Below are 26,630 nucleotides of genomic sequence, written 5' to 3'. Positions count from 1 at the left end.
GGGCTTTTATAAATGGTCATTGATGTGTTCATGAAAACTATTAAGGTACCAAATGATGTGCCTCAGCCAGGCGTCCTTACCAAGAACCGACTGCTTTGAGAAGGCGTTTCAATCACCCAAATGCATAATGAAACACCACAGAACAGGAATTTACAACTCTTAGCGCAAAGCTGCCCCAACAGATGCTCAACATACACTTGGAAACTGGATGATTATTGGCTTCTGGGGATCTTTGCATCATAAATTTATAGAGCTAAAAGAAACCTCTGAAACAACACTGTTCAATGTCACGATATCCTAAGTCATCACTCCGATGCCCCAGGAAAATGAAGTGACTGCCAGTCACAGAGCTAGGAAGACAGTCCCAGAGAGTAGTCCCACCTTTCCTTCCCCTGTCCTAGGCTCTACCCACTCCACTCTGTTACATCATAATCTGTGGGAAAGCCCAGGGAAAGGATACACATTTGTGTTAAAGCCCACAATAACAGAATTACTAAAATTAAAAAAAATTTTTAATATTTAAAAATCATCCATTTAAAAAATGTCATTATGCCCGTTGTGAATGTTGTTACTGAAATCTGTTCTCTTCCAAGATCCACGATTTCAGGCTTCCACTGAGCACTCAGGAGCCCATCGGCTTCACAGCAGGATACACAGCAGTGACACAGTGCTAGGCCTCTTAAATCCGGCACAGACGGCAACAGCAAGCTGAAGGAATGCCCTGCTAACATAAATTTTGAGGGTCTCCATGGACTGATTCAGGTAAGAATGGAGGGAACCTCAAGCTTTGAGACTGACCGTTGAACCTTCTGGACAACTCCCTGGCCTAGTTCTAAAATTCAACAGTCAATGCATGCTTACAGGCATGAGTAGGCTGGCCATGGGCGGACTGCCCCCAGAGAGAAGATAAAAGTATGAAGTGTGTTTTGGTCTCCTTGGAACTCACCTCTTTGAGCTGGTCGAGAAGGTAAAAGGAATGTGGAATCAGAAAGTTTATCCAGTCCAGAATCCATTCTCTCTACTTCGGAGCAGTGATCAGGAGCCCAGTTGGGCAGCAGATTAGGGACAGTGAATCCTGGGACGCATTCTCCTTCATAAAACCAATCACTCTGCTCATCGTCCCCTAAAGGAAAGAGATTCTGTCATAAGGTGGAATTTTTAACATGCTCTAAGAGAAGCCAAATGGGAAGATGATGTCTTGGTGCTATAGGTTTGATTATATTTTTTTAAATAAAGTCAAAATACCAAAAAAAAAAAAAAAAGTTTGCTACTTCTTAATCCATACTATGAGGAAAACAGGGATATCAAACTATTTCCACATAAATGTCACATTGAAGCAAACTGGAAAGCTTTTGATAGTAAAAACTAACAAAGTTACCACTTACTAAATCCTGTCCACCTACCAGAACCCATGATAAAAAAAATCTGTAAATTTGTTATCTCTTCCAAACATTACACTAACTTCAACTTATCAATTAGGTAACTAAAGCCCAGAAAAATCAAGATAAGAGTTAGTAATGGTGAGCCACGGTATGAATCCAAAGCCTGAATAACTCCAAAGCCTTTAACATAAAAATAAACTGCCTCTCATGTACCATTCTAAGTGGCATAAATGAAACTGTTTAACAGCTGTAACCAATGGTACTGATCTATCCATCCAATTTTGTCTCTTCTATTTGATTGTGGTTTGATAGTATTGCATTGTTACACCGGAAAGCTAAAGAAACAAAATAGTTTTAGTTTTGCTGAAGACTGGCTTTATTAATGGACAGCTTTCCTAACAAGCGATTATTAACTTTTATCAGGTGTTAACATCTGTTTCAGGAACACGGCAGTATGTTTACATGTCAGAAGTTTTGTTTAATTCTATGATATTTCTAAATTGATTTGTTTAAATAAATTCAGCAAATGGAAAAAAAATAAATAAATAAGTGGCATAAATGAACTTGGAGGTTAAAAACCCACAAATATTTCTCACTTCACTTTGCTATTTCTGCAGGATTTCTTGCTGTTATTTCCTGTAATAGGCGAATAAAGGATGTATAGTCATACCTTGTTTCTTCCTTGATACCTCACTAATGGGACAAAAAATCATCTTGACAGTAGCAACCCAAGCTACCAGAAAAAAAAAAACTAACCACAAAGACAATATAACCCCCCAAGGCTTGTCAAGAAGTTATACCATTTGCCCAAGGCCATGCTCAATTATTGACAAAGTCAGGACTAGAACCATACAGCCAGACTCTTGGTTCAAACTCCTTTCTACCGGCTACTATGATAGCATCTCAATTTCCAAAAGAGCTTATTCCTGCCCACAAAGAGTAAGATGGATAACTTTCTGTCTGCTACCCCTCACCCTTTTCAAAACAGCAAGGATGAAGGAAATTATACTAGAACATCTAAAGAGTTCACATTGCATTCATTCTCTGATGGGTACTGGATCTCAGGGAAGCTCCTCAGACCTGTTAATCACAAGAAGTATCAGATTCATGGATCACTAATGATAACTCTTAAATCACTGCAGAGATCTTTAAAAGGGAAAAGCAGCCACTAAAGAAGCTGCTCCAAATATTCCCTTATAAAAACACAACATCAACAGCTGTTTTTCAAAACAGTGGTTCTCAATCTTTAGTGTGCTTCAGAAGGATGGGGAAGGGCTACTAGAACACAGACTGCTAGGCTGTACTGCCAAAATTTCTGATTCTGGCCTAAACAGGACCAAGAACGCACATTTCTAACAAGTTCCCTGGTGATGCTAAACTGGTCTGGAGATCACATTTGAAGAACCATTAGTCTAAAAGCATCTAACCTAACCAGGTACAAGAAAGAACAAAAGATAGGCATCAGAATTAACAATTAGTTTCACTGCAAGTCAATACAGTGATTCCTTCCTATTCATAAGCATTCCTTGGGCCCTTTATTAATTAGTATATTTACCTAGATCATAATTTTCTGGTAACAAATGGCAGACTATAAGGGAATTTTTTTGTTTGTTTTGGTTCTCAAGCATTCACTCCAGATTTTTGATAATACAAAAACGGACTCACTGAACTGGAAGGAACCTTGTGACATCATCTAGGCCAGTACTTCAACCCTGGTTCACTAGGATGCCTGATGCAGGAGCTCCTCAAAAGAGGGCTGCCAGAGAATAAGGGAGAGGCTGAGTGGGTCAGGCTCTGACCTCCTGCTCCTCTAGGAGCTTGCTTTAATCACAGTGAGTTTAGTTGTTTTATAATTTGAGGTTCTGTGTACAATTTTGTTTCAGGAAGAGAAAGGATAATTTCCCCCTTATCTGTGTTCCCCAATAATTATTAAGAGCTTATTATATGCCAGATAATGTGTTACTACTGTGGTAGAAGATAAAAAAAAAAAAAGACAACAACCAAAAACTCCTGCCTCTGAAAAGCTTCAATGGAAAACGCATGCATCTTTTAACAATAAAGTAATACGGCTAGTGAAGAAAGCAGTAAGTTCAGGCAAAGAAAAGAATTAAGGGTTCTAGGAGATGATGTGTACACTGATTGTATCAGAATCCCTTTAGGAAACATGTACATTTAAACGGGGTTTTGAGACTTCAGTGATTATTTACAAACATGTAAACAGTATTAAGAGACGCCAAAGGGATGTTGAAGCACCCCGGGGCAGCAGAGCAGTGAGTCTTTACCATTCCTAGACCTGAAGAAGCAAGGGGAAAGAATGGTTACCAGAACATAGAGAACTGTGGTTATAGGAGAAGGGTCCAAACAGGAGTGGTAGCCTTCAGCAGAACACAAATATGAGCACCCAGCAGAAAGGGAGCCAGGGACAGTTCTAATCCAATGTGGTACCCTGCAATATTGTTTTCACCTCTTCACTGCCTCCCCATAATAGAATGATACATTCACACCCTTTGCCCTTTGCCCTGGGATTCCACAGAGCCTACCCCTTGAGGAAGAGCACACTTTTTCATCCCACAGACATGGGGCTTAGTCATCTGACTGGCTTCAGGTAGAACATTAGCAGATGTGATTCAAGCAAAAGCTTTAAATATTCATATATGATCTGGCTTGGTCACTTGGCATTCATGTCCTCTGCCCTGAGAAGTCCATGTCACGCAGAGCCATTCCTCCTTTAGCCTAGGTCCCAGAATAAGAAAAAATTGAGTAGATACAAACCTAACTTGAAGCTTGGAGACAGGATGAGCCCAGGCAAGAGCAGCTGAACCACAGCCAACCCCCAGCCCCATAGCAAGAAATGAATGTACTGGATTGGCCACAAAGTTTGTTCGGGTTTTCCCATAGCATCTTACAGCAAAACCTGAACAGACTGTTTGGCCAACCGAAAAATAAACCACTGAAACCTAGGGACTGCTAAACAGTATTATCATAATAAAAACTTGACTGATACAACCAATCTCATTCACCTCCCCCCCACACACACACTTCCACTGTTGCCTCCTGAACAGCCAAACCCAACCAGAAGCTGAGAGCAAAAAACCCATGGATGTAGTCCATAAATATGCCCCAGAGGAGCAAACTGAGAACAGTCTTGGAGGACGACCAGCCATTCAAGGAAAGGGAAAGATGAGATTTCAGGCAGAGACCAACATAAGGAAAGACACAGAAGCAGGAAGAAACATATCTTTGTGCTGAGAAGTCTAAGCATCTAACTATCACCAGAATGTGTGAAGTTGAGGCAAAGACAAAGGGGAAAGCTGGGGCTATAAAATATTCTATGACCTTCCATAATACACCAAGGATTTCTTGTCATTGGAAGGCCTTCCAAAGGCCCAAAACTTAATCTGTTGTAGTAACTCCACACTTTCTTACACCTCTGTATACACATCATAACCTTTGAGAGATGCATTATGATACTACAGTAAAAGCAAAGAAAAAGAGCAAATATTAATATTAGTAATTCTGAAAGTATGTTCCAGTTCATTCATGAAAAGACAACCAAACTTTCCTGGTATGAGATAAGAGAATCAAAACCATACCTACAGACTATGCAGGAGTATATATGCACAGTTTCTGATGACACCTAGCTCCCTCAGAACCAGAAAGGGATAGGAATGCACTCACAACAGCCTCCATTAGAGTGGGAAACTCAACAACTCCACTTGTGCCCACAACTCTGAGGCATGGGTGAGACACCTCCCCATGGTCTCTTTCCAAAATTAGGATTTGGCACCTAAGTCTCACAGTCCTGGGATCCCTTCAGTTACTAAGGAGCCAATCTGGATCACCCTAGACATATAGCCACTGTACTTCTGGCTTTCAATCACTTAACCCTCGGAGAAAAATCACTGGATTTCAGAAGGGACTTTAGAGATCTACAAATCACTCACTTAGATTAAGAAAACCACAGTCTACCCTTTATAAAATTACATTCTCAAACCAGTCAATCCTAAAGGAAATCAACCCGGAATATTCATTGGAAGAACTGATGCTGAAGCTGAAGCTCCAATACTTTAGCCACCTGACACGAAGAGTCAATTCGTTGGAAAAGACTCTGATGCTGGGAAAGATTGAAGGCAAAGAGGATGAGATGGTTAAATATCATCACTGACTCAATGGACATGAATTTGAGCAAACTCCGGGAGACAGTGGAGGACAGGGAAGCCTGGCGTGCTGCAGTCCATGGGGTCTCAAAGAGTTGGAAACGACTGAGCGACTGAACTGAACTAGCAATAAAAGGGAACAATACTCATAAATGAAAATATCACAGATAAATTTTACAGACTTTAGATGAGCAGAAGAAGCCAAACACAAAGAAATGAACATTCTGTAATTCCATTTATGAAGTTCTCCAACTGGCAAAACTAATCTAAAGTGGAAAATAAAATCAGAACATTAATTGCCAGGGCAGGGAATGACAAAGAAAGGACACAAAAGAAATCCCTGGATAGATAGCAATGTTCCATATTATGAGTTGGGAGGTTACAAGACTTCATTTGTTTGTCAAAATCATGTAGCTAAGATATGCACATTTCAATTTATATAAATTATAACTCAAAAAAGTGATAAAAATAATAAATGGGATGTGGGGTAGAGTGTGGGTGGAAACATGAAATAACTGCAGAAAGTTGATAAGTGTTGAAACTGTCTGGCTCATGAGGTTCATTATTCTATTTTGTTTACTTTCCATATGATTGATATCTGTTTAGAATTAAAAACTTAATATATGTAAACAAATAAATAAATTGCCTTATACCTGACTTCTGGAAAAGATTAAAAAAAAAAGAAAACCACAGTCTAAAAGAGCTATATAAAATTCTCACTGTTCACACACTTAGTATAGCACAAAAGTGTATATAGTACAAGATCAAACTACTGTTTAAATAGTAAAAATTAAAGAACTGATAATTAACACACACAAGCCTTCCTCACAGGAAGTTTCTACTAGACTTTTCTATTTTTCTACTAAAAAATATCTTTTCTATAATCTATTCACCCAGAACACTATGGTCATTTATTGTTGTTGTTTAATCGCCCAGTCGTGTCCAACTCTTTTGCGGCCCCATGGACTGCAGCACACCAGGCCTCCTTGTCCCTCACCATCTCCCAGAGTTTGCCCAAGTTCCTGTTCATTGTTTCAGTGATGCCCCCTTCATGGATCACAGCCTTGTCATGGCGAGTGGGCTTGCATAACTCAGTGAAGCTGAGTCATGCCGTGCAGGGCCACCCAAGATGAATGAGTCATAGCAGAGTTCTGACAAAACGCGATCCACTGGAGGAGAGAATAGCAAACCACCCCAGTATGCTTGTCATGAGAACCTCATGAACTATATAAATAGTCATTTATAAATAAGGTTAAAAAAGTGAATTCTCTCCATGTGAAAATAAGAATGTCTTACCATCCAGTAATACAATGTTACAAAATAACCTGCGGTTATTCTTTGGTTTTAATAAAAAGCAACTTACCATCCAGTAATACATAAGGTTATTTTTTGGTTTTAATAAAAGTCAACTTTCCAAAGTTCCATCCTTGACACTATAACACCCCTGGATCAATGATCCTCAAATTCTGAACTACCTGCATAAAAAAAAAAGAAAATCACCACAGGTACTTACGGAAAATGCAGACTCCCGGGGCTAACTCCAGACCAGTTCGAGGAGCTCAGGAACTTGCAGTTTTAACAGTTCCCCACATGGTTTTTATGCCTTAAAGTTTGAGAACCACTTTCACAGACAACCATCATACTCGCAGTGAGGCTCTCCTAGAACCATCCGAATCCTCCCAGAAACGCTGAACCAACGTCCCAAAGCTAGGATCATGATTACCTTGCCGGCCTTCATCGTTGGTAAAGAGCCCCGTGTCACTGCTGCTACACACACTGCTGGTTTCACTGGAAAAAAGTAAAACACAAGAGAACATATCAGGTCCAGTCAAAACAAAACTGTCCATTCATCTTCTGGTTTTCAAGTCGAAAGATCCCAAGTTTCCCTCATTTCACTCTAACTCATTAGCCAATCAGAAATATAAATTTCACATTTAAGTATAGGGATAAATTCATTTTCCCCCAAACAAAAGAAATGTAAGAAGAGGAGAATGGTAAAACTTTTACTTATATTTTAAACTACTTTCAAAAGATCACAAGTCACTTTGTTAGTTTACCAAGAGGAAGTTATTTATAGACGCTCATGGAGGTAATTTCCAACCTGCTTTGGTATATTAAACAACACAAATTTATCAACCAATTTTATTTTTAAATATTGTCAACTATCAATTTCAAATGAAGCCCTGCAACTTAAAAGATATCCAGCATGTTTCAAGTTTACAAAGCAGCAAACAAAAATCCAGAAAAAAAAAATCAGTATGACAAAAATTATATTTTCTAAATTTAATGTCTCTTGATATCAAGTAGATACAACAAAATTCACTTTAAAAATAAGGTTAAAAATGAAAATGTAAAAACAAATTCCATTTGAATTCACCAAAATAAAAACTTTGGCGCCACAGAATGCTGTCCAAGTCAGCTTCATCCTGAGCTAATTCCAACAACTGATACTGCCTCTTTGGATGCTGCGTTTCTCCCACCTAATCATCAAATTCGATTTATCTGGCGCAAGAAAAATTTCTCTATTCTTTACAATATTAGCCATTTCCTTGATGGGGATGTTTCCTTCCAAGCTAGTCAAGTTCATTCACGTGCTCTAGAAGACAGGAGACGCATCCTCACCCTGCCGCATAAAGAATAGGCTTGGCAAAACCCCAGTCTACACTTCTGGATCCAAACTCTGAAAATGTTTTGTATTTTGCAACATTTCCAAATGTCTTGCCAACACTAAATCCTAAAAATGCCAGTTAAATTATGTAGCAGTGTTTCCTCACTTAAGCTTGTCTCTGGGTAACAGATCCAAAAATTTGTTGCAGTAAGAGCCAATGAAACATACCTGATTTCTTTAAAGCTTCTTTCATTTTCCTCTGCACTTGTAAATGGGAACATTCTCCAGTGTCATTATGAGAAATGTCTCACAAAACTTAGCACCACTGGATTCTGATGGATTTAGAATCTTCAAAGCGCTCTGCAGTTAATTCCAGAAGACATCCTCACGGGGTACTTACTGCATTCTTCCTACTTCTGAGGTTAAGGAATGGTGCCTGCTAACCTGATGGTGCTGTTTTTGTTTTTAGCAAGTTCCTGAGAGTATTAGTGGTATACTCTAACTCCACTGAATCTTACTACACATTCTCTCATATCAACTACTTTATTACTATCATCTTACCTCAAAGGTAAAGCATATTTTATTTTTCAGCTCCTCTAGATGTTAAAGAGGACTTAAAAAAGCACATCAGACCATAAAACAAATATTCTACTCCACCATTGTGTTATATGCATTCTTGGTTAGCATATCACTGAGATGTAAGGGTCATCAAACAACAGCCTGTCAACTATTTTTGTATAGGCTGTGAACTAAGAATGGTTTTTATAGTTTTAAATCACCAGGTAGGGGGGAGATCAAATGGAGACTATTTTGTGACATAGAGACATGACACAAAATTCAAATTTCAGTGTCCATAAATGAAGTTTTATTGGAATAAAAAGTTCCAATATAGTTTTGTTCATTCATTGACTTACAGATTCTGGCTTCTTTCACACTACAACTGCAGAGTTGAGGAGTTGCAATAGAGAACATATATTACCCACAAAGCCCCCAAATATTTGCTAGCTGGCTTTTTACAGAGGAAATTTGCTGCTTCCTGCTCTATGTGTGTTACAAGTTCTACCCTGCAATGTCTATGGGCTCCCCTATTTGAATATTTCCAATTAAGAAATTAAAACTATGGCCTTTTTACAAAGTCTGTGGATTCTGCCCCCATTTATTTCCAGTCACCTGTAAGCACTATAAGATACCATGTTTCTTTCATCCTTTTTTGCACGGATTCCATTATCTCCTCTGACTCTAAATAAAGGGAATGATCTGCTGGATCCAGGAAGGTATGGGTAACCTAAAACCTTCCTGTCCCTGTATATTTTCTATTTCTGTCAACAGTATTTAAGGAGACTCACTGTTCTTGAAAGAGCTTGAACTAAACTTGTCTGTAAGTTTTCTATATATAGTTAGAGTAACAGCAATGATGTCATAGAAATATCCCTAGGATTTTAAGACTGTGTTCAAGGGAGATATGTATTTTCTTCATTGAGAAAATAATGTGTGCCTTACAGAACACTTATTACATAGAAGTATCATCATTCCACCAATATCTGGAAATGACTGTTTCATCTGATAGCATCTGCTAATTCTATCTATGTCCCCAGAAGAACCTGCATGGTGAAAAATCTAACTGCATGTAAAAAAAACTGCATAATTTACTGAGGACAAAAAAACAGAACTTCATGGCATTATTTGCACATAAACACTATGATACAGCATACAAAAATGTAGGGCTAGCTATGAAACAGAAGCAAATTTTTCCTTTTCCAATTTATGGGCCAAAGTCCTGTGGCCTTCATTCACTTCTGAATCAGAGATTACCATTAAAAAAAATAATCAGATTAGTAGGATTTTAATAACGATACAGTCAACTGTAAAATGTTAATTCAGTTAATTAAACAGAATGTTTAATATTCTGTTAAAAATAAGCACTTATCTTCCAATAAAAACAACTGTCTTTTAGTACCTTTATAGATCACAAGGTCAAAAAGTTAAAAGATGGTAGACTACTACACATTTTTCCTGTTACAAAATCTTGAAGAGTTTACACCTTTTTTTTTGCTATGGGCAATTTTACTAGGCAAGGAAAATAGCTCTGTTCCTCATTTTTATAAGAAAAAGAAAATGAGATCGTACCTCTAGTATCCACTTCACTATAGTTCTCTGAAGCTTAGCCAGGAAGACGGAAACTCAGCCTTGATTAATCATCAGAAAAAGTAACAAGACAAAGCCCACAAAGATGGCAGGTAGTGAAAATCTTCTTTTCCTAAAATGACAGCAACTCCTACAGGCACCATGCCTCCTGCCTTTGCCTGGGGAGCTGTTCTGTACTCCTTGTCTCACATGATTCTAATCCGTAGAGAGTTTGCATATAAAAGCCTTCATTGAATATTTCGAAAATATTTTGGAGCAGAAATGTATCAATCCTACAATACATCATTAAAAAATACTCTATTGTAAATTGGGGCAATAAAAAGTCTCTAACAGGAAAAAGAGGAGGAAGGATTTTCCCCACTATTTGCCCTAAATTTTCACTCATTCACGTAGTAAGCATTTATTAAGTTTTACTTTATACCAGACCCTGCTATAACCAGCACTAAAACTAACAAGGAAGCAGGCCAACTACGATTTAAATGCATGTATTTAAAAAAAAAAAAAAAACTTGGTCTAGTCCATGGGAGAAGACTGTGAAAACACGTAAAGAAGAGTGCTTTCCAATGAAGAAAATTCTTCAATGAGGGATGGTGCAAGTTGAGAATTTAACCTTATAATACTGAGAAAATCACCCCATATTAGAAGCCAGAAAATACCTCAAAAATATTCATATGTGAGTAAAAACAGTAGTAATACATCACACTTCCCTGGTTTTTACTGGGAAAAAAAAAGGTCCAAAATTTAACAGCATAGTCGCTATTTAAGATAAGACCAAATAAATAAATAAATAAAGCCTAGATGTTTGGATGACCAATTAATTGTATTAATATTACCTACTTTTTATAATATTGTTAGAAAAAAAACTGAACCATATCCAACTGAAATACATAAATGTAAAGAAAGTCAACCTAACCAGCAGTTCCAAAGGCTTTCCTCTCTCAACATTTTATTATGAAGACATCCAAACAAACAAAAAAACTGAAAGAACTTACCGCTCACACTCTATCACCTAGATACTGCAATTAACATTTTGGTTTTCTTGTCTTGTCATGCATCTGTCCGCCTAACCTTAACCAATCATCTTGGTAATTCAAGGCACCCTGGGTAAACCAGATGACTGGGCATGGCATCCATTTTCAGAGGGATAGACTATTACAGGAATCAAGCCTAATAAAATACTATTGATATTTTTCATCCACTTAAATAGTTAATTCCAGGGTGGAGTTAGCTAAACATTGTAAATTTTGGTGCAAATTTTTAAATGCTTTCATCTGAACTGCTCTTCTTTCCGAGTTCTGAAAATGAATTGCCTGTCCTTTTCAAGAACAATTTTAAAACGTATGGTTTTCAAATTAGGAAAAACTCTCCATTTTTAAATCATAATATTTTTATTCTATAGAAGAAATCAATGTTTTGGTCTTACTGAGTATTCTAATTTAAAGTCGTGCTTGTTGGTAAAAGCAGAGTCAATGAAGTAAAAAACTCCATCTCAGTACCAGAAACAGCGAGAGCAGTGGTTCTCAACTGGAGGTACTTTTGTCCCCCTTCTCCTATCTTCCTGCCCCACCCCAGCCCTTGGGGTCACTCGGCAATATCTGGGAAAGGCTTTTTTGTCAGGACTTGGAGGCGGGTAGAGGGAGCTGGTATTCTATTGGCATTTAGCAAGCAGAGGCCAGGGATGCCACTAACATCCTACAATGCACAAGACAGCCCCTACAACAGAGAATCATCCGGCCCAAAACTGTTGGCAGCATCAAAGGTGAGAACCCTCATCTAGAGTGATGAATAAAGTGGAGGGATGAAGGGGGTGGGACATCACAGTTAAGGAGGGAAGCCACTTCGGAGGAGGGGCAGAGGTCAACATCGTATAGAAGAAACAATGTCATTCTGTTGCCAGGACTGAGTCAGGGCCTCAGTCTGAGGTCTAGCAGATCCCACCATGAGCAGGTAGCTGGACCTTCAGGCTAACTGGTCTGAAGAACTGAAACTCCTTACGAGTTGTACAGGTCACCCTTCCCAGCTTAGCCCAGACAGAAAGAATATCCTACAGCCATGGAAGAGAAAGATCCAGGCTGGGAAACAAGGAAATACCTCACTCACCCCAATGTCCCCGATGCCTAATATAGCACCTGGCATACAACAGGCACTCAGTAAGTGTTGCGTAAATGAAATGCACTCATTCAGATCAGCTCTGTTGCCTCCCCTTATACGGCTTTTACGTCATGTCACTGCACCTCTCTAATCCTACTTCCATGCACGTTAAAATGTGAATGGATTGTTCTGAGGATGTGATATGAGGATGTATCACGTACGTTATCACGTATGGAGTCTAGGATGTATCTGTGGAGTCTAGAGCTATTATACAAAGGCAAAGGATGAAAGACTCAAAGGCTACTTCTAGGGTGGTAATTTTTCTATGTTTCCAAATAATATTATTTTAGAGGCTAATAGCAGTAATCTCCTCACTGGCATTCTTATTAAAATAATCATCTAAATTCAATGGGACTTTCAATTATACCTCAATCTAAAATTTCTGTAGGACTCAAATCTATTTTCACTTTGAATGGAAAATTAATATGTGACCTATGAAACCTAGCATTTTTTCCACACTGGGTTTCACCCAAGAGAGGCAGACTCTGCTCTCAGCAGAGATTAGACAAGGGTCCCAAGAAGGGTTTTGGCCCTTGAATTACTAGAAAAACTATTAATACAGAAAGCTACTATTCTGTATGACTCAGGGAACTCAAACCAGGGCTCTGTAACAACCTAGAGGGGTGGGTTGGGGAGGGATGTGGTAGGGAGCTTCAAGAGGGAAGGGACATAGATACCTATGGCTGATTCATGTTGATGTTTGGCAGAAACCAACACAATACTGTAAAGCAATTATCCTTCAACTAAAAATAAATAAATTTAATTATAAAAAAAAGGCTACTATTACCTATTGACACCAATAACATCATTTACTGCGTTTGACTATAGACCCAACAAAGTACTAAGTGTTTTATATTCATTATTTCATTTCTTTTACCCTAAAGGTCTATGAGATAATTATGTCAACCTCATATTACAGATGAAGGAATGTGGCTTAGAAAGATTAAGCAACTTGTCCCACACTGCACAACAAGCATCAGAAGCTGGGTAGTGTATCTCCACAGCCCAGGTACTCACTGAATGGCCACTAAAACACAGGTGATGCAGAGTCATCTCACTTACTGAAAGTCAATTCAGGTTTACTCAGAACTTAATTATGAATTTCAGCACTTCTCATTTTCATTTATGTGAAAACGCAAACAGACTGACTGAACTAGGGAAAGAGTTTACTCTGCTTTTCGCTACTTAGAACATTCAGACACAGCTGAAATTCTAGCTGTATTTTGATGACTACAGCTTATAAGCTAAAAATGCATCATACGTGCTGAAGAGCATCAAAATGAATTACAAACTCACTCCAGAAAAGATCTTCTCTCCCTTCGTGCTACATCTTAAAATTTAAAATATAAACATCCATTTTCAGTATACTTAAAATACAACAATACATTCTCAGGAATCTACCTCTTGCTTGCCTTTATAGTTCCTGAATGTCCTTTCTTTGAAATCAAAGTAAAAACATTCTCTTAGTTTGTTCTGGGGAAATAATTACTCTGAGAATATTATTCCTGAATTTAGCTTCACGCTAAGTAACAAAAAATTTTCAGAAGACCAGTAGCCACCTGTGGTAACCAGACTCCCGCATGACTCCGATGACGCCAGCCTTCTGGTATTTCACACCCTGGTTGGCCTGTGTAACCAACAGCACAGGCAGATGTAACGGTATGTTCAAGTCTGAGATTTGGGTACTTAAGGGAGAGCCTGCTCTCTCCCTCTCTCCTGTCAGACCATTGGCTCTATGGGAGGCCAATGACAATTTCTCGAGGATGCTAAAAGCCCTGTAAGAGGGGCCCATGGAAAGGAATTGAGACTCTCAATCCAGCAGGCTATAAGGAAATGAGATCTACCAAGAGCCCTGTGAGCGAGCATGGAAGTGGATTCCTCAGCCCCAGTTGACCCTTGAGACAACGAGAGCCCTTACCGACAGTGAGACTGCAAAAGAGAGATTCTGAACCAGCATCGCACAGCCAAACTGCTCCTAGATTCCTGACTTCAGGAACTGAACTTGAAGCCAATGTTTTATAAAGCTACTAAGTTTTAGGGCAACATTTTCCGTAGCAAAAATACAGCATCTTTATGAGTTCTCCTGCCTTCTAGCCCTAATGAGAAGCTTCTAACTTCAAGAAGTCGAATCTCTCTGAATTCCCACAACTAAGAGCTTGTTCTCTGACCTGTGCTGTGTTTAGTCACTCAGTTGTGTCCGACTCTGTGACCCCATGGACTGTAGCCCTCCAGGCTCCTCTGTCCATGGGGATTCTCCAGGCAAGAATACTGGAGTGGCTTGACAGGCCCTCCTCCAGGAGATCTTCCCAACCCAGGGATTGAACCCAGGTCTCCCGCATTGCAGGCAGATTCTTTACCATCTGACCCACAAGGGAAGCCTCTGACCTGAGAGCTTACTAATTCTATCAAATTCCTGACCATAGAAAACTACATATTGAGACCTGAATACGAGTACTTTATACCTGTCACCATTACAGTACGGAGGTACAGAATTTGTGCTGTCAGTTATACTCAAAAGTTGTATCAGTAACTTTACCACCTGGGATTCTCACCCATTTAAGATTATTAACCAAGTAGCTTAAGTAAGATGTATCTTTTACGACTAATTTTAAAAGAATTAAGCGGGATGGAGTTAATGGCTTACAATATCATGCTAAAAAATAAGGGGTTTCATTTTAATTTTTATTAAATAATAATAAATACATTAAAAAAATTTAATTGTCTTAGAATTTACAAAAACAGAAAGGTCACTCCCAGACCTATCACCTGAAACACCTCTCCTGGATTTTTTTTCCTTCTTTTTCCTAAACTAAAGTGGTATATTTGTAATAATATGTAATCAGACTTCTAATTATGAAAGCAAACATGACTGAGGAACAGATTTTTCAGAGAAGTATCTCCCACCAACTGCAAAATTATTCCCACAGTAAGTTATGAGAATGTGGAATGAAGGAGGTTATTTTTTCAGTTTCTTCAGATGGCACCCACGAAAGAAGGCAGCAACCTCTCCAGTTTCACAGGTCAATTAACATGGCCACTGCAGTCAGGTATACTTTGTGGAGCTAATGATTTCTGTCAGGATTTTGCTACTGAGCTGTGGCAGTGACTTAGAGAAGTCCACTCCCTCCTTTTACGGCTTAGTTAACAGATTCATCCTCAGTAAGACAAGATGCCTTTTCAGAGTAAGTTTTTAAAAAGCATGTGTTTTGAGACTTGACTACCTGAGAATCTTTCTGGCGTCTTCCCAGCTATCTGAGCTATACATAAAATTCAGGGTAGGGAGGGGAGAGGAGGAGGGGAGCAACCTTTCCCCCTCAAAATTCTATAGGCAAGTCTATTAGCCCCTGGAGTATAGTACTCTAGGGATGGACACCAACCTTATTTTCATCCCTTTAAAGACTTTCTTTGTAACTGTTCCACTCCCACCACCAATGCAGAATGCAAAAATGTTGCTAGGATATGATTCGGTAAAGGTCTCTTTTCATTAACTTTCCCTTTTAATCTATACGCTTAATTTGTTCAACCCGGGAACATGTTCTCTCTTCAGTTAGATTTTTTAAATCATTCTTCTATCCCAATGCTTTGGTTTCTTCCTTGGGAGTATTCACGTACCTGCAGACTGGGCCTCCATTCCTGTGCTCCAGATCTATCACCTTCTCTCTCATTTTTATCTCCTCTGTGCATTTTGGGAGAGCTTCCAAAGTTTTCCACATCATCAACTCAATTTTCTGCAGAATGAATTGTCCTTCATTTTAACATTACATTTCAAATCTCCCTACACTCTTTCCTCCCATACTGCTGGGTTGTCAAACAGCTATCTTTCTGTCCTTATGACTTACTGCTCCTGTTTCAAAGTGATTATACTTCCTTGCATCCTTATGAAGATTTTCTAAAATGTTCTTCCGGTTTTCACTGGCTGGGATTTTCAAAGATGTGATCTTCCTCTGAACACTCAGGAGGGTGTGCCCTCCCCCTTATTCTGCAGAACTTGCTCAAAAGCCTCTTGCTGAGAACTGGTTGACCTAGAATTTGGTATCTGCCAACAGAAGGGGTAGCTAAATTACTCCTGGTCCCATTCTCTACTCCCTTGGATACAGGTAACACGCTCTTTTCATATCTACAACAAGTCAGGAAGATAGGCAGAGCCCCTGGCCTAATTCACCCATAGATTTTTATCTCATACAGCTATGTGGGAGATTGAGATGGGATCTTCTTCTGATCCTCACTGCCTGATTCTGACCCCATTCCAGGAGTCTGCAATAAATGAAGGTATATAAAATACTACAGTCTCCAGAATGCACTACTAATAGGAGTGCTTTTTCCTTCTCTGTCTACGCCAACAGTAAACTACCCTTGGAGACTTATTTCCCAGGCCTCAATATGCTATGACTGCCTCCTACTCCCAAACATAAATATACACACAGAAAACACTATGATTCCCTATCCGAGTACATTCTGGGAGTTACAGCCTCCAAACAGAAAGTCAAGGATACTGATTGGGAAGTCAAGGGTGCAACAACACTCTGGCTAAAACTACAGCAGCCCAATTTCCTGACTGAACCGGATCCTGCCTTTCTGAACCAAGGGGAGACTACAGGGAAAGGGCCCCAGCACTGACAGTCCGGTGTGCTCAGCACTGCTATGGGCTTCCTACTGCACTCCCCAGAGCATTTCTATCCACCTTGGAGTTTGACAGTCTTGGCAATAAGTCAGCTTTAAGTCCTGGTCTCTGGCAATGTGACTTTGCAATGTTTCACATCTTCGTAAATATTTTAGGGGGCGGCTGAGGTTACTTATCAGATGCTTTTTAAGATGTGAAGTTATAATGATGTGAAGGAGACTGTGACAAAACAATTACAGAATCTCAGTGTTACAAAGGACCTTACAGACCATTCAGTTCAGCCTCTCCAACTCTATAATTCAATAAGTGGTCATCAAGCCCAGACTTGAAGTGATCTACCTGGTAAAACAACTCAATTTTTATGGAGATTTAATTTTCAGAATGCTGTATTTTATAGTGAGGCAACACTTCACACCCTGCACTTTGTATCTATGAATTCTAGTTCCTTCCTCTAGAGTCACAGAATAATCATAACATTTAAGAGACAGATCTTTAAATACAATAATGTAACATTAAACCCACCTCCCAAGTTGTTTTTTTCCCCCCCAGTTATTCCTTAGCATATAGTAGCAGAGCTTTGAATAAATCTATGTAAGCACACTGTGCCAGCTATGCAATACTCTCAAATGTGACGGTACAACGGCAACAATGGTAAATATCCTCTTGGTCAGCATCCCTATTTACAGAATAGAAAACAGAACATCCTCAACCTACCACATATAGTTTTTTCCACAGCTCCAGTAAACCCCTGATTAATGACCTCCACTTGCAAAGGAGGCTACTTACCTTAACCATGAAATAATGAATGCTATTGATCCAACAAGCTACTGCTATAGAGTGTTATTGATCACCCAATCTTTGGTTAAAATGGTCCTCATTTAGCAGTTTCACTGTTGCAAACACCTGGAGCAAAGCATGCTCATAATTAAAAAGAGTTTGGGAGAGTTAAAGTGAGAGGTGATGGACAGAGATCTCAGCTTTCCACCATTTATTCTTGCTTCTGAGCTATTATTTGTGTCAGAAGGGATATTGATTTTCTATAAAAATAAGAAAACAAGAGGCACCAAGGGGCCACAGAAGGTCAGCTTGGGCTAGAACAGGAGGGGGGAGGTTTAGCACTCTATCTCTGTCATTTGGCTTCCAAGAGAAGAGAATATTTTCTTTCCTGTGAGATTGGCTTCTAATACATCACCTTAGGAAGGCTCCTGACTGCAACTTCAGGCCACCACCAAACCAATTCACTTACAAAAGAAAAGAAGCTAAATTATATTCAAGGGGAAAAAATGAATGATGTTAGTGAAGAATAAAGCAAAATTGGGCTATGACTCACCTAATTAATAGTCACTGTACAGACAATTTGAATAAAGATCAGTAGAAAGTAATTTTACAAAAGAGTTGATCCATTCTAGAATGGAACACACACAGATGGAAAAATATTAAAATAATAATTGAGCTTTTTACATCATAACCACTTTCAGTCCCTCAGAACTCTTGAGGGATTGGTTGGTACAGAAGTGAAGAAAGAAGAGAAACAGAAAAGCAAAAAGAATTATAGGTTAAATTTAAAACTACTCTACATTTGTAAGTATAAATTTTAAGGAAAGCAGAAATAAAGTTCTCTGATCGAGACATAGATTTTCAAACCTGAAACACCTAATATATGCTTTTTAAAAAAACTATCTATTTACTAGGCAAAGTAAAGCTTAATGATCAACTTCATCCTAACAATTTTACAAACTGGATCATATATTCTGCCAACCCTCAAAAACACTGATATAAAGTTCTACACTTTGATCTGTATGCAAACTGGCACATTCAAGCAGATTTATGACAGAGTAATAACCAAGAGGATTCTTAAAAGGATTTCTTTCAACGCAGAAAAAAGGTTGAAAAATTTTGATAGAATCAACTCACCAAGACAGTATAACATCTAAATCATGAATTACTGCCTACTTAAAACATATGCTAATGCTAGTCCTGTTTATAGGGTGTGTTTAATAATCTAAGGCAGAGATTTTGGTTCCAATTTACTGTTGACAGGCAGAACATAATGTGCAGTCAAAGAATAACTAAGAATCACCATGAGACTTTCCTGGTGGTCCAGCAGTTAAGACACTGCACTTTCACTGCAGGGGACACAGGATCCTGTTCAAGGAACTAAGACCCCACATGTCACAAGGCATGCACCCCCCCAAAAAAAAGAATCACTTTCCTTCCTCATAGAGTATATTTAGGAGGGGAAAAATACAAAGCACATCTGCTTGTAACTAAGATGAATCAGCATCAGTCAAGGTGAGTTGAAGACTCCTAAATACACTCTAAAGAATTTTTCTCATTCTGTGTCTGCTACTTCTCCACCCAACATTCCCTTAGCTACAAGGATTTTGGTGTCTCTTGTTCTTTGAAAGAACTCTGAAGTTATGGGCCAGGAAGATAGCCCCAATGTGGGAACAGGTCTCCTCAATTTGAAGAGAAGAATTTCCTAAGAACTACTGCCTACTTCAATTTACCCAAGCTCGCAGATAACTAGATATGTATTGTCACAATCTGACTATAACGTGTGACAGATGTATCTGGGGTAAGAAGGACCTAGAAAGACTGAAGTGCCTCACTGCAAAGTTACAGGCTCTGTATCTGCAACCACACTTGGGCTGTGATCTTAGAGAAGACAGAGTTAACAGTCACTCACACACACAATTAAGTCACAGTTTAACAAGAAATTCTGGGGAAGAAATACATACACCCGAAAATATCATCCCAAAAAGCTATTGTTGTTTCTTTAACTGTCATTCTTAATAGTAAGATGATTATTATTTGGTATGTAAGCTTGATATTGAAACAAACTTGAACACCTCAATTGAGAGTTTCACCATTATGAAAGGATACAAGTTAACTAAGCATTTCTTGTCTGATTAAATATAGCATGATGAGAAAAAAAAAAGGGGGGGTTTATAATCCAAAATCATACATTTAAATTGGGTAGAAAGGCCCTAGAATATACAGTGAAGGAAAATCAGGAAAGCCAAATTATAAGCCTACCAAGTCCGACTTTCTGCAACCCTATGGACTGTAGCCCACCAGGTTCCTCTGTCCATGGGATTTTCTTGGCAAGAGTACTGGAGCAGGTTGCCATTCCCTTCTTCAGGGGATCCTTACGACCCAGGGATCAAACCCGTGTCTCTTGCATCTCCTGCACTGGCAGGGATGTCCGTTACCACTAAGCCACCTGGGAAGCCCCACCTAGTTGCACAGCCTAGCAAACGTAAAGTTAGATAGAAAAAATTTTAAAGCTAGATTAAAAACCATCCATGAAAGGTACAGGCATACAGACCTGAACAGCTTTTCCTATTCCTGACAAAGTTTCACCTTCAAGTTCCTAAGATATACACCTTTGTTTTTCAGACAAATGTCAGAAGAAGCAAAACCCTAAGAAAGATCATCTGTTCTATCAGTTGTAAAAGTTAAGCTGAGACAGAAAAGTGCCATGGAAAAAGCAAGCTCAAAGAGCAATGAAACACAGTGGTTACTTATGAGCTATGGAATTAGGTTTGATTCCCAGTTTTGCTACTAGATGACCTTGGGCAAATTATCTCCACACTTACAAGCTCTATTTCCTCGTCTATAAAATACAAACAGTGGTCCCTATCAGACAGGGGAGTTGTGAACATTAAAAAAGAATATATGTTCTGCACAACAGTACAGGGCCTGCCACACAGTTAGTGCTTAATAAATGCTAACTAACACTGTTAAGGGCTTCCCTCATAGCTCAGTCGATAAAGAATCTGCCTGCAATGCAGGAGACCTGGGTTCAACTCCAGGTCGGGAAGATCCTCTGGAGAAGGAAATGGCAACCCACTCCAGTATTCTCGCCTGGAGAATCCCATGGACAGAGCAGCCTGGCAGACTACAGTCCACAGAATCACAAGAGTAGGACACAACTTAGTGACTAGACCACAATAGTAACAGTAATACACTGGTCCTCAATTCAGAGTACTCAACCCTACGAGGGAGCATCCATGAAGGCATTTGTTTTGATACTATGAAGGGTGGTGAGAACTACATAGGATGCCAAACATGGGACATCCCTCATCACAAAGAACTGCCTCACCCAAAACACCAACAGCATCAGCATGGAGAAACAGACACCACACATTAATATTCATAACAATATTAATATTAATAACAAAATTAAAGCATCAAGCTGGGGAGTATCGATGTTTCTAAGACTACCTATTTAAGATGTAAAAAATTTAAAAGTCACCCAAAACTACATTGACATTTTAAGCATGCACCCATCAGAGACAAATTTTGCTGGCTCAATGACATTTGGTATAAGACTAATGGGATTCAGTACTGTTATTTTCAAAGTCTGCCATGTGTTGCGACAACTTGAATGTCAGCCATTAAAATAAACTCAATACAGTTAAACTGTAAGTAGTAGAGAACACAAATAGAGCCCAGAAATATTACTATCTAAAGCCATGATTCTTAATGGGTAAAGGCAGCTTACCAAGAACATTTATAAATTCCATATGCCTGGCACCGGCATTTTCTCTCCCACACACGTGCGCACGCGCACACACACATACACGTGTCTCTGCTGAGGCCCTGCTTCAGCATAACTATACATAAAGAATAGTTATGTATGTATGAACTGCATGGCATAAAGAGCAGCAAAATGTTTTAAAAATAAAACTCTCGGTCATGCATTTGAGGTACACATTTTAAATCACTTTCAGAAATAAATGTGTTGCTATAAAATATAGCCTTCTTGATATAGGGAAACAGGATCATGAAGCCAGAGATAAACACAACCTGACTGGTTAAAAGAAAGCTACAAAGTCAGTGTAGCAGAGGCTGGTTTGAAAAAAAGTTGAAATCATCAAGACTGTGGATTTGTGCTCTGGGTAAAATTAATCAGGAAAATCTTTTGACTTAGTAAGGGAGATCTCACCATTCTGACATGTTCTCATCAGAGCCCTGTTTTTGTTCATCTGCTTCACACTCCATCCTTTCTTTCCTTCCCGTTTTGCTTAGGAAAGTCCTGTTTTCTGCTGATTCACACAACCCGTGACCTGATGAGGTCCAGGGAGTATTCTCCTTCCAGCGGGACAGACGCTGCTTCTTGGCCGACTTGAACCTGCAGCCTCTCTCATAGCTCCAATCTGACACTTTGAGCTTCTGCTGAAGGCTGGCGGCCACCTCTGACGTCACTCGCTTCACCTTCCGCCGGCGCCTGAGCGGTCGACAGGGTGCATTTTCAGTAAAGGAGTCAGATTCATGCCAAGAATGCTGCTTACTCTTAACAATGGCGTTGAGAGCTGGGTGCCGTTTGGCTACCATCGTGTCATCAGAGTCACTGAAATTGGTGACCGGGGCCATTTCTCGACAGTCCTTGAGAGCCTCATCCAGACTGGACTCGGAGGCCTCACTGTAGCAGCAGGTATGCTCTGCCAGGTGAGTGAAGTCTGAACGGCGCTTCCGGCCTCTCCGTTTGCGAAGCTGCCGCCTCTGATGCCGCGGGCTCAGAGCCATCTCCTCCCAGAGCTCACCAAGCTTATTCTGCTCAGATGTCTGCTCTAAGGCTGAGGCTAAGTCATGAACCAGCTCATCCATGAGGCCACATCTACCTAAAGGAGGTTCAGAAGAAAAGAAGACAAGAGAAAGACTGAATAGGATCTGTTGCTTTAGGATAATTTTTTAATAGATTGTGGCACTGCAGTCCACTCCATCTATAGGAAACTAACCTGTGTTCACCTGGCTACACTTAAGATTATATTCCTACCATCCATGCTCCATTAAGTCACTAAAAATAGGTGTCTGGCCTTTGTTAAATGCCTATAGCCATCATGTTCTTAAGCACGAAAGCTCAAAATACTCACCAGATGACAAGTGGGTTATTAGAATAAAATAAGCAAACTCAGGGGAATAAATCGCTCCCTTTTCCCAATTAAACTTGCTCAACAAAATTACCTGATGATGAGATCTAAAAGGTTTAGAGAATGTCTCATTAGACAGGAAGAGAAAAACACTCAACTTCAAAACCACAGATGAAAAGACTGTTCTATAGTCTTGGGTCCCTAATAAGAAGTGTTCTGGCAGGAACAGAAAAACCACCTAGTGATACACTCTACAGAGGGCTGCCTGCAGCTTTGGTGATCCAAGAATTTGTAGTGACCCAGGTGTGTAGTGTGCACGGGGGAAAAAAAATAAAAGACGGTTTGCACTCACTCTGGTTCCAGCTACCACCCAGAGGCTATGAAGTAAAGAGCTTTAAAGAGTATGTCATAAACTTGTGAATAATTAGCAATTTTTAAGTTCTTCTCACTCTCCTTCAGAAAGTAAAGTGGACATCCAAATTCTGTGCTTCGGTGCCAGACAATCACACAGAAACAGGATGTAACTGAGGCTGAAATGACAATGAGTGCAGTCTCTAAGATTTCTAGATAACAGCTTTCCAAAATTTCCTATTTTTCAACTCATTATTGTCAAAACCATCATACTTCAGGGATCACTTCAGAGGCAAACCTTCCAGAGGCAGAGAGCAGGAGGAACAATTTTCAAAACGCCTTTTTTAAAGGGAAATGTATAACATACTTTGTACACCTAAATAAATACTTGTTAAACTAGCACTTTTCCCCTAGCCATTAAAAGTTCAACCTATTTCAAGACAATAACTAGAGCTTAAAACTCTATGGTGCCACTCTCAGACAGTATTTCCATTCACACAGTTTACATTTTGCAAAGGACTTTCTAAAAACCTATTTTCATGCCACCCCCATGCCAACCAACTCAAGACAGGAGGAGCAATGGTGACACCTCGTTCCAAAACTACCAACCAAACAAAACTTCTCAAAGTGTCAAAAGCCACACTCACTTAAGCAGTAAGCAGTTTAAAAATGCCTTGAGGGGGGTCTGGAGAGACAACTATCCCCAAAAACCAAAGAGGTAGCAGGGACGCACTTGTCTATTTCCCTCATTGAGAAATCCTGCTTTAAAAACTCGGGTAAAACTGTACAAACTTTAACACGGAACGAAGTTACCAAACAACTAGAAGCTGAATGCCTTGCCTGTGCAGTCGGATGCCAGCCTTTCAAAGACTGCAAAAACTGGAACAGCAGGTGACAGAAGAACCCTGGAACTCCCACCCTCCCTGGATGCACCGTCCGAGAGGATCCGGGGCCAGGCAAGCAAGCACTCGGGGAGAGGCAAGGCTGTCCGAGTCGCGCAAAGGAAGGGACTAGAAACCAGCAGAAGTTAAAAAAAAAAAAAAAAAGAGGCAGGCAGGGGCTGGGTCGTGTCGGTGGAGACCGGGTTGGGACGGGGGGAGACGTTGGGGGAAGACAGAAGGGAACTTATCAGTTGGGGCGACCGAGGAGCAGGGAGTCAGCTCTTCCAGGGCAGAAACTGCCAAGATGCAAGCCCTGGCCATCTAAACTCCCTCCGTGCCAGGGGTCGCAACATGACCACATCTATGAGGGGGAAAAAAAATGTGTTTCCAAGGGCTCTCCTCCCACGTCAGGGGCCCGCCCCCGAGGACGAGGGCGACCACAGCTCGGGACACCAAACCCTGTCGCCAGCCCCAAAAGAGCCAGAAAGTAGAGGAGAGAGAAGATGACTGTCGCCTGGCAGATGGCCCGAAACCCTCATCCCCCTCGGATTCGGGGGTAGATGGGCCCTGAAAAACAAGGCCCGCCACCCTCATCCCTTCCCGCCAGCCTCTGCCGCCCCCCTGACGCCCCCGGTCGCTGCGCCGCGGCCCAGAGCCCGGAACCCCGATGGCGCCGACTCCCGCGACCCCGACCCTCTCATGCCCAGTCCCCCTCACCCGCAGCCGCAGCCACCTCCAAAGGCCGCCGCTTGAGGGGCCGAGTCTCCCCGCCCGAGCTTTCCTCTCTGACCTCATTTCCGGTCTGGGCCGGAGGGGTGGGGCGGCGGCGGGATGGGAGGAACTTGGCGGCGCGGGAGGCCCCACCCCAGCACGGCGCTTCCTGCCAGCAGCCCCGCCCACTTCCGTCTCGTGGGACGCTGGGGGTAAAGAGAACCCGGAAGGAAGGCGAGGGGATCAGGATCGGTGGTGTTTTGGGGGCAGACCAAGGACCGGGGTTGACAGGACCGTGGCGCTGAGGTGCCCATCTTGGGGAAGAGCCTACCCCTTGCAGGCCTCGTCTGCCTTGGAGACGTCAGGAAATTGGGCCCTAGGGAGGGGCGTGGGCCTTGTCCTTGCTTGCTGACCGGCTTTATACAAGCGTGTGGAAGTTAGGGAAATGAATCTTCATTTCCTAACTGTGGGAGTTGTACAGCCTTTGGCAGGATAGCGTCCTAGTGAGTTAGACTATTAAAGATGCACTTTGCCTTCAGTAACAAAAAAGTACTACTGGATTATAACCTGAAGTACTGGATTATAACAGAAGGGTTCTTCTGTCACCTGCTGTTCCAGTTTTTGCAGTCTTTGAATTGTGGTGTGGCAGAAGACTCTTGAGGGTCCCTTGGACTGCAAGGAGATCCAACCAGTCCATCCTAAAGGAAATCAGTCCTGAAAATTCACTGGAAGGACTGATGCTGACGCTGAAACTCCAATACTTTGGCCACCTGATGTGAAGAACTGACATTGGAAAAGACCCTGATGCTGGGAAAGATTGAAGGCGGGAGGAGAAGGGGATGACAGAGGATGAGATGGTTGGATGGCATCACCAACTCAAGGGACATGAGTTTGAGTAAACTCCAGAAGTTGGTGATGGACAGGGAGGCCTTGTAGTCCATGGGGTCGCAAAGAGTCAGACAGGACTGAGCGACTGGACTGAACTAAACTGAAAGGTAACATCCATAGTCAAACTGGGGTAAATGAATCACTTATACAAATAAATGTATAAGTGGAGAAGGAGAGGTAAGTCTTTGGTGTAGAATTCTAAACAATTTTTATAGATACTCCACCATGAGGCCTAATTCCTCATTCTAAATGTGGACTGTGCGGTGACTTCCTTATGAAGAGTACCATGTGAAAAGTGGGCGAAAGAGAGTAACTTTTACAGTGGAGAAACTAAACAAGCACTGCCTCAGTCAGGTGATCAAGGTTATTATCAACAGTGATAAATCATGTTGATAGTATGTGCACTACCAATGATATGACAAAAATGGCTTTTTATCTCTGTGATACTTTCCTTCTAAAACTCATAGTCCCAGTCTCAATGAAAGGAAAAAAGTGAACAGCCCCCACATGAGGGACATTCTACAAAATGTCTGACCAGTATTCCTCAAAATTGTCAAGATTTTCAAAGACAAAGTCTGAGAAACTGCCACAGCCAAAAGGAGCTTATGGAGACATGCCAAGTAAATGTAATATTGTATCCTGATGTGATACTGGAATAGAAAAAGGATATTTGGTAAAAACTAAAGAAATCTGGATAAATTTATGGGCTTTAGTAAATAATAATGTCCCAACATTAGTTCATTAATTGTGACAAATGTTGTTTACTAATGTGAGATGTTAATAATGGAGGAACCTGAGTGTGGGGTATGTGGGAACATACCCCATACTACTGTGGGAACAGTAGTACCTCTGAATT

The 26,630-nt window shown here is 40.5% G+C and overlaps 1 protein-coding gene across 6 annotated transcripts in view; it reads right to left on the bottom strand.

Moving 5' to 3' along the window:
- GPATCH2L (G-patch domain containing 2 like) overlaps positions 1-24,976 on the bottom strand; it is a 60,477-nt gene extending 35,501 nt beyond the window's left edge. For 3 of the 6 annotated variants that reach the window (XM_043472613.1, XM_043472611.1, XM_043472614.1), the window contains exons 1-4: positions 24,893-24,963; positions 22,019-22,690; positions 7,263-7,327; positions 947-1,123 (exon numbers count right to left, since the gene is read on the bottom strand). In XM_043472613.1, the coding sequence (XP_043328548.1) occupies positions 947-1,123; positions 7,263-7,327; positions 22,019-22,680 (904 nt within the window). In that variant the 5' untranslated portion in view covers positions 22,681-22,690; positions 24,893-24,963. Of the gene's footprint in view, positions 1-946; positions 1,124-6,510; positions 7,015-7,262; positions 7,328-22,018; positions 22,695-24,892 lie in introns of those variants that run through there. The other 3 variants (XR_006270135.1, XM_043472612.1, XM_043472615.1) reach the window with 3 other exon arrangements.
- Between the last annotated feature and the right edge of the window lie 1,654 nt (positions 24,977-26,630).

This window comes from Cervus canadensis, chromosome 6 (genome assembly GCF_019320065.1).
Source record: "Cervus canadensis isolate Bull #8, Minnesota chromosome 6, ASM1932006v1, whole genome shotgun sequence".
Taxonomy (NCBI): Eukaryota; Metazoa; Chordata; class Mammalia; order Artiodactyla; family Cervidae; genus Cervus; species Cervus canadensis.
The sequence above is the reverse complement of the archived record's forward strand: the minus strand, read 5'-3'. Positions and strand labels throughout refer to the sequence as shown.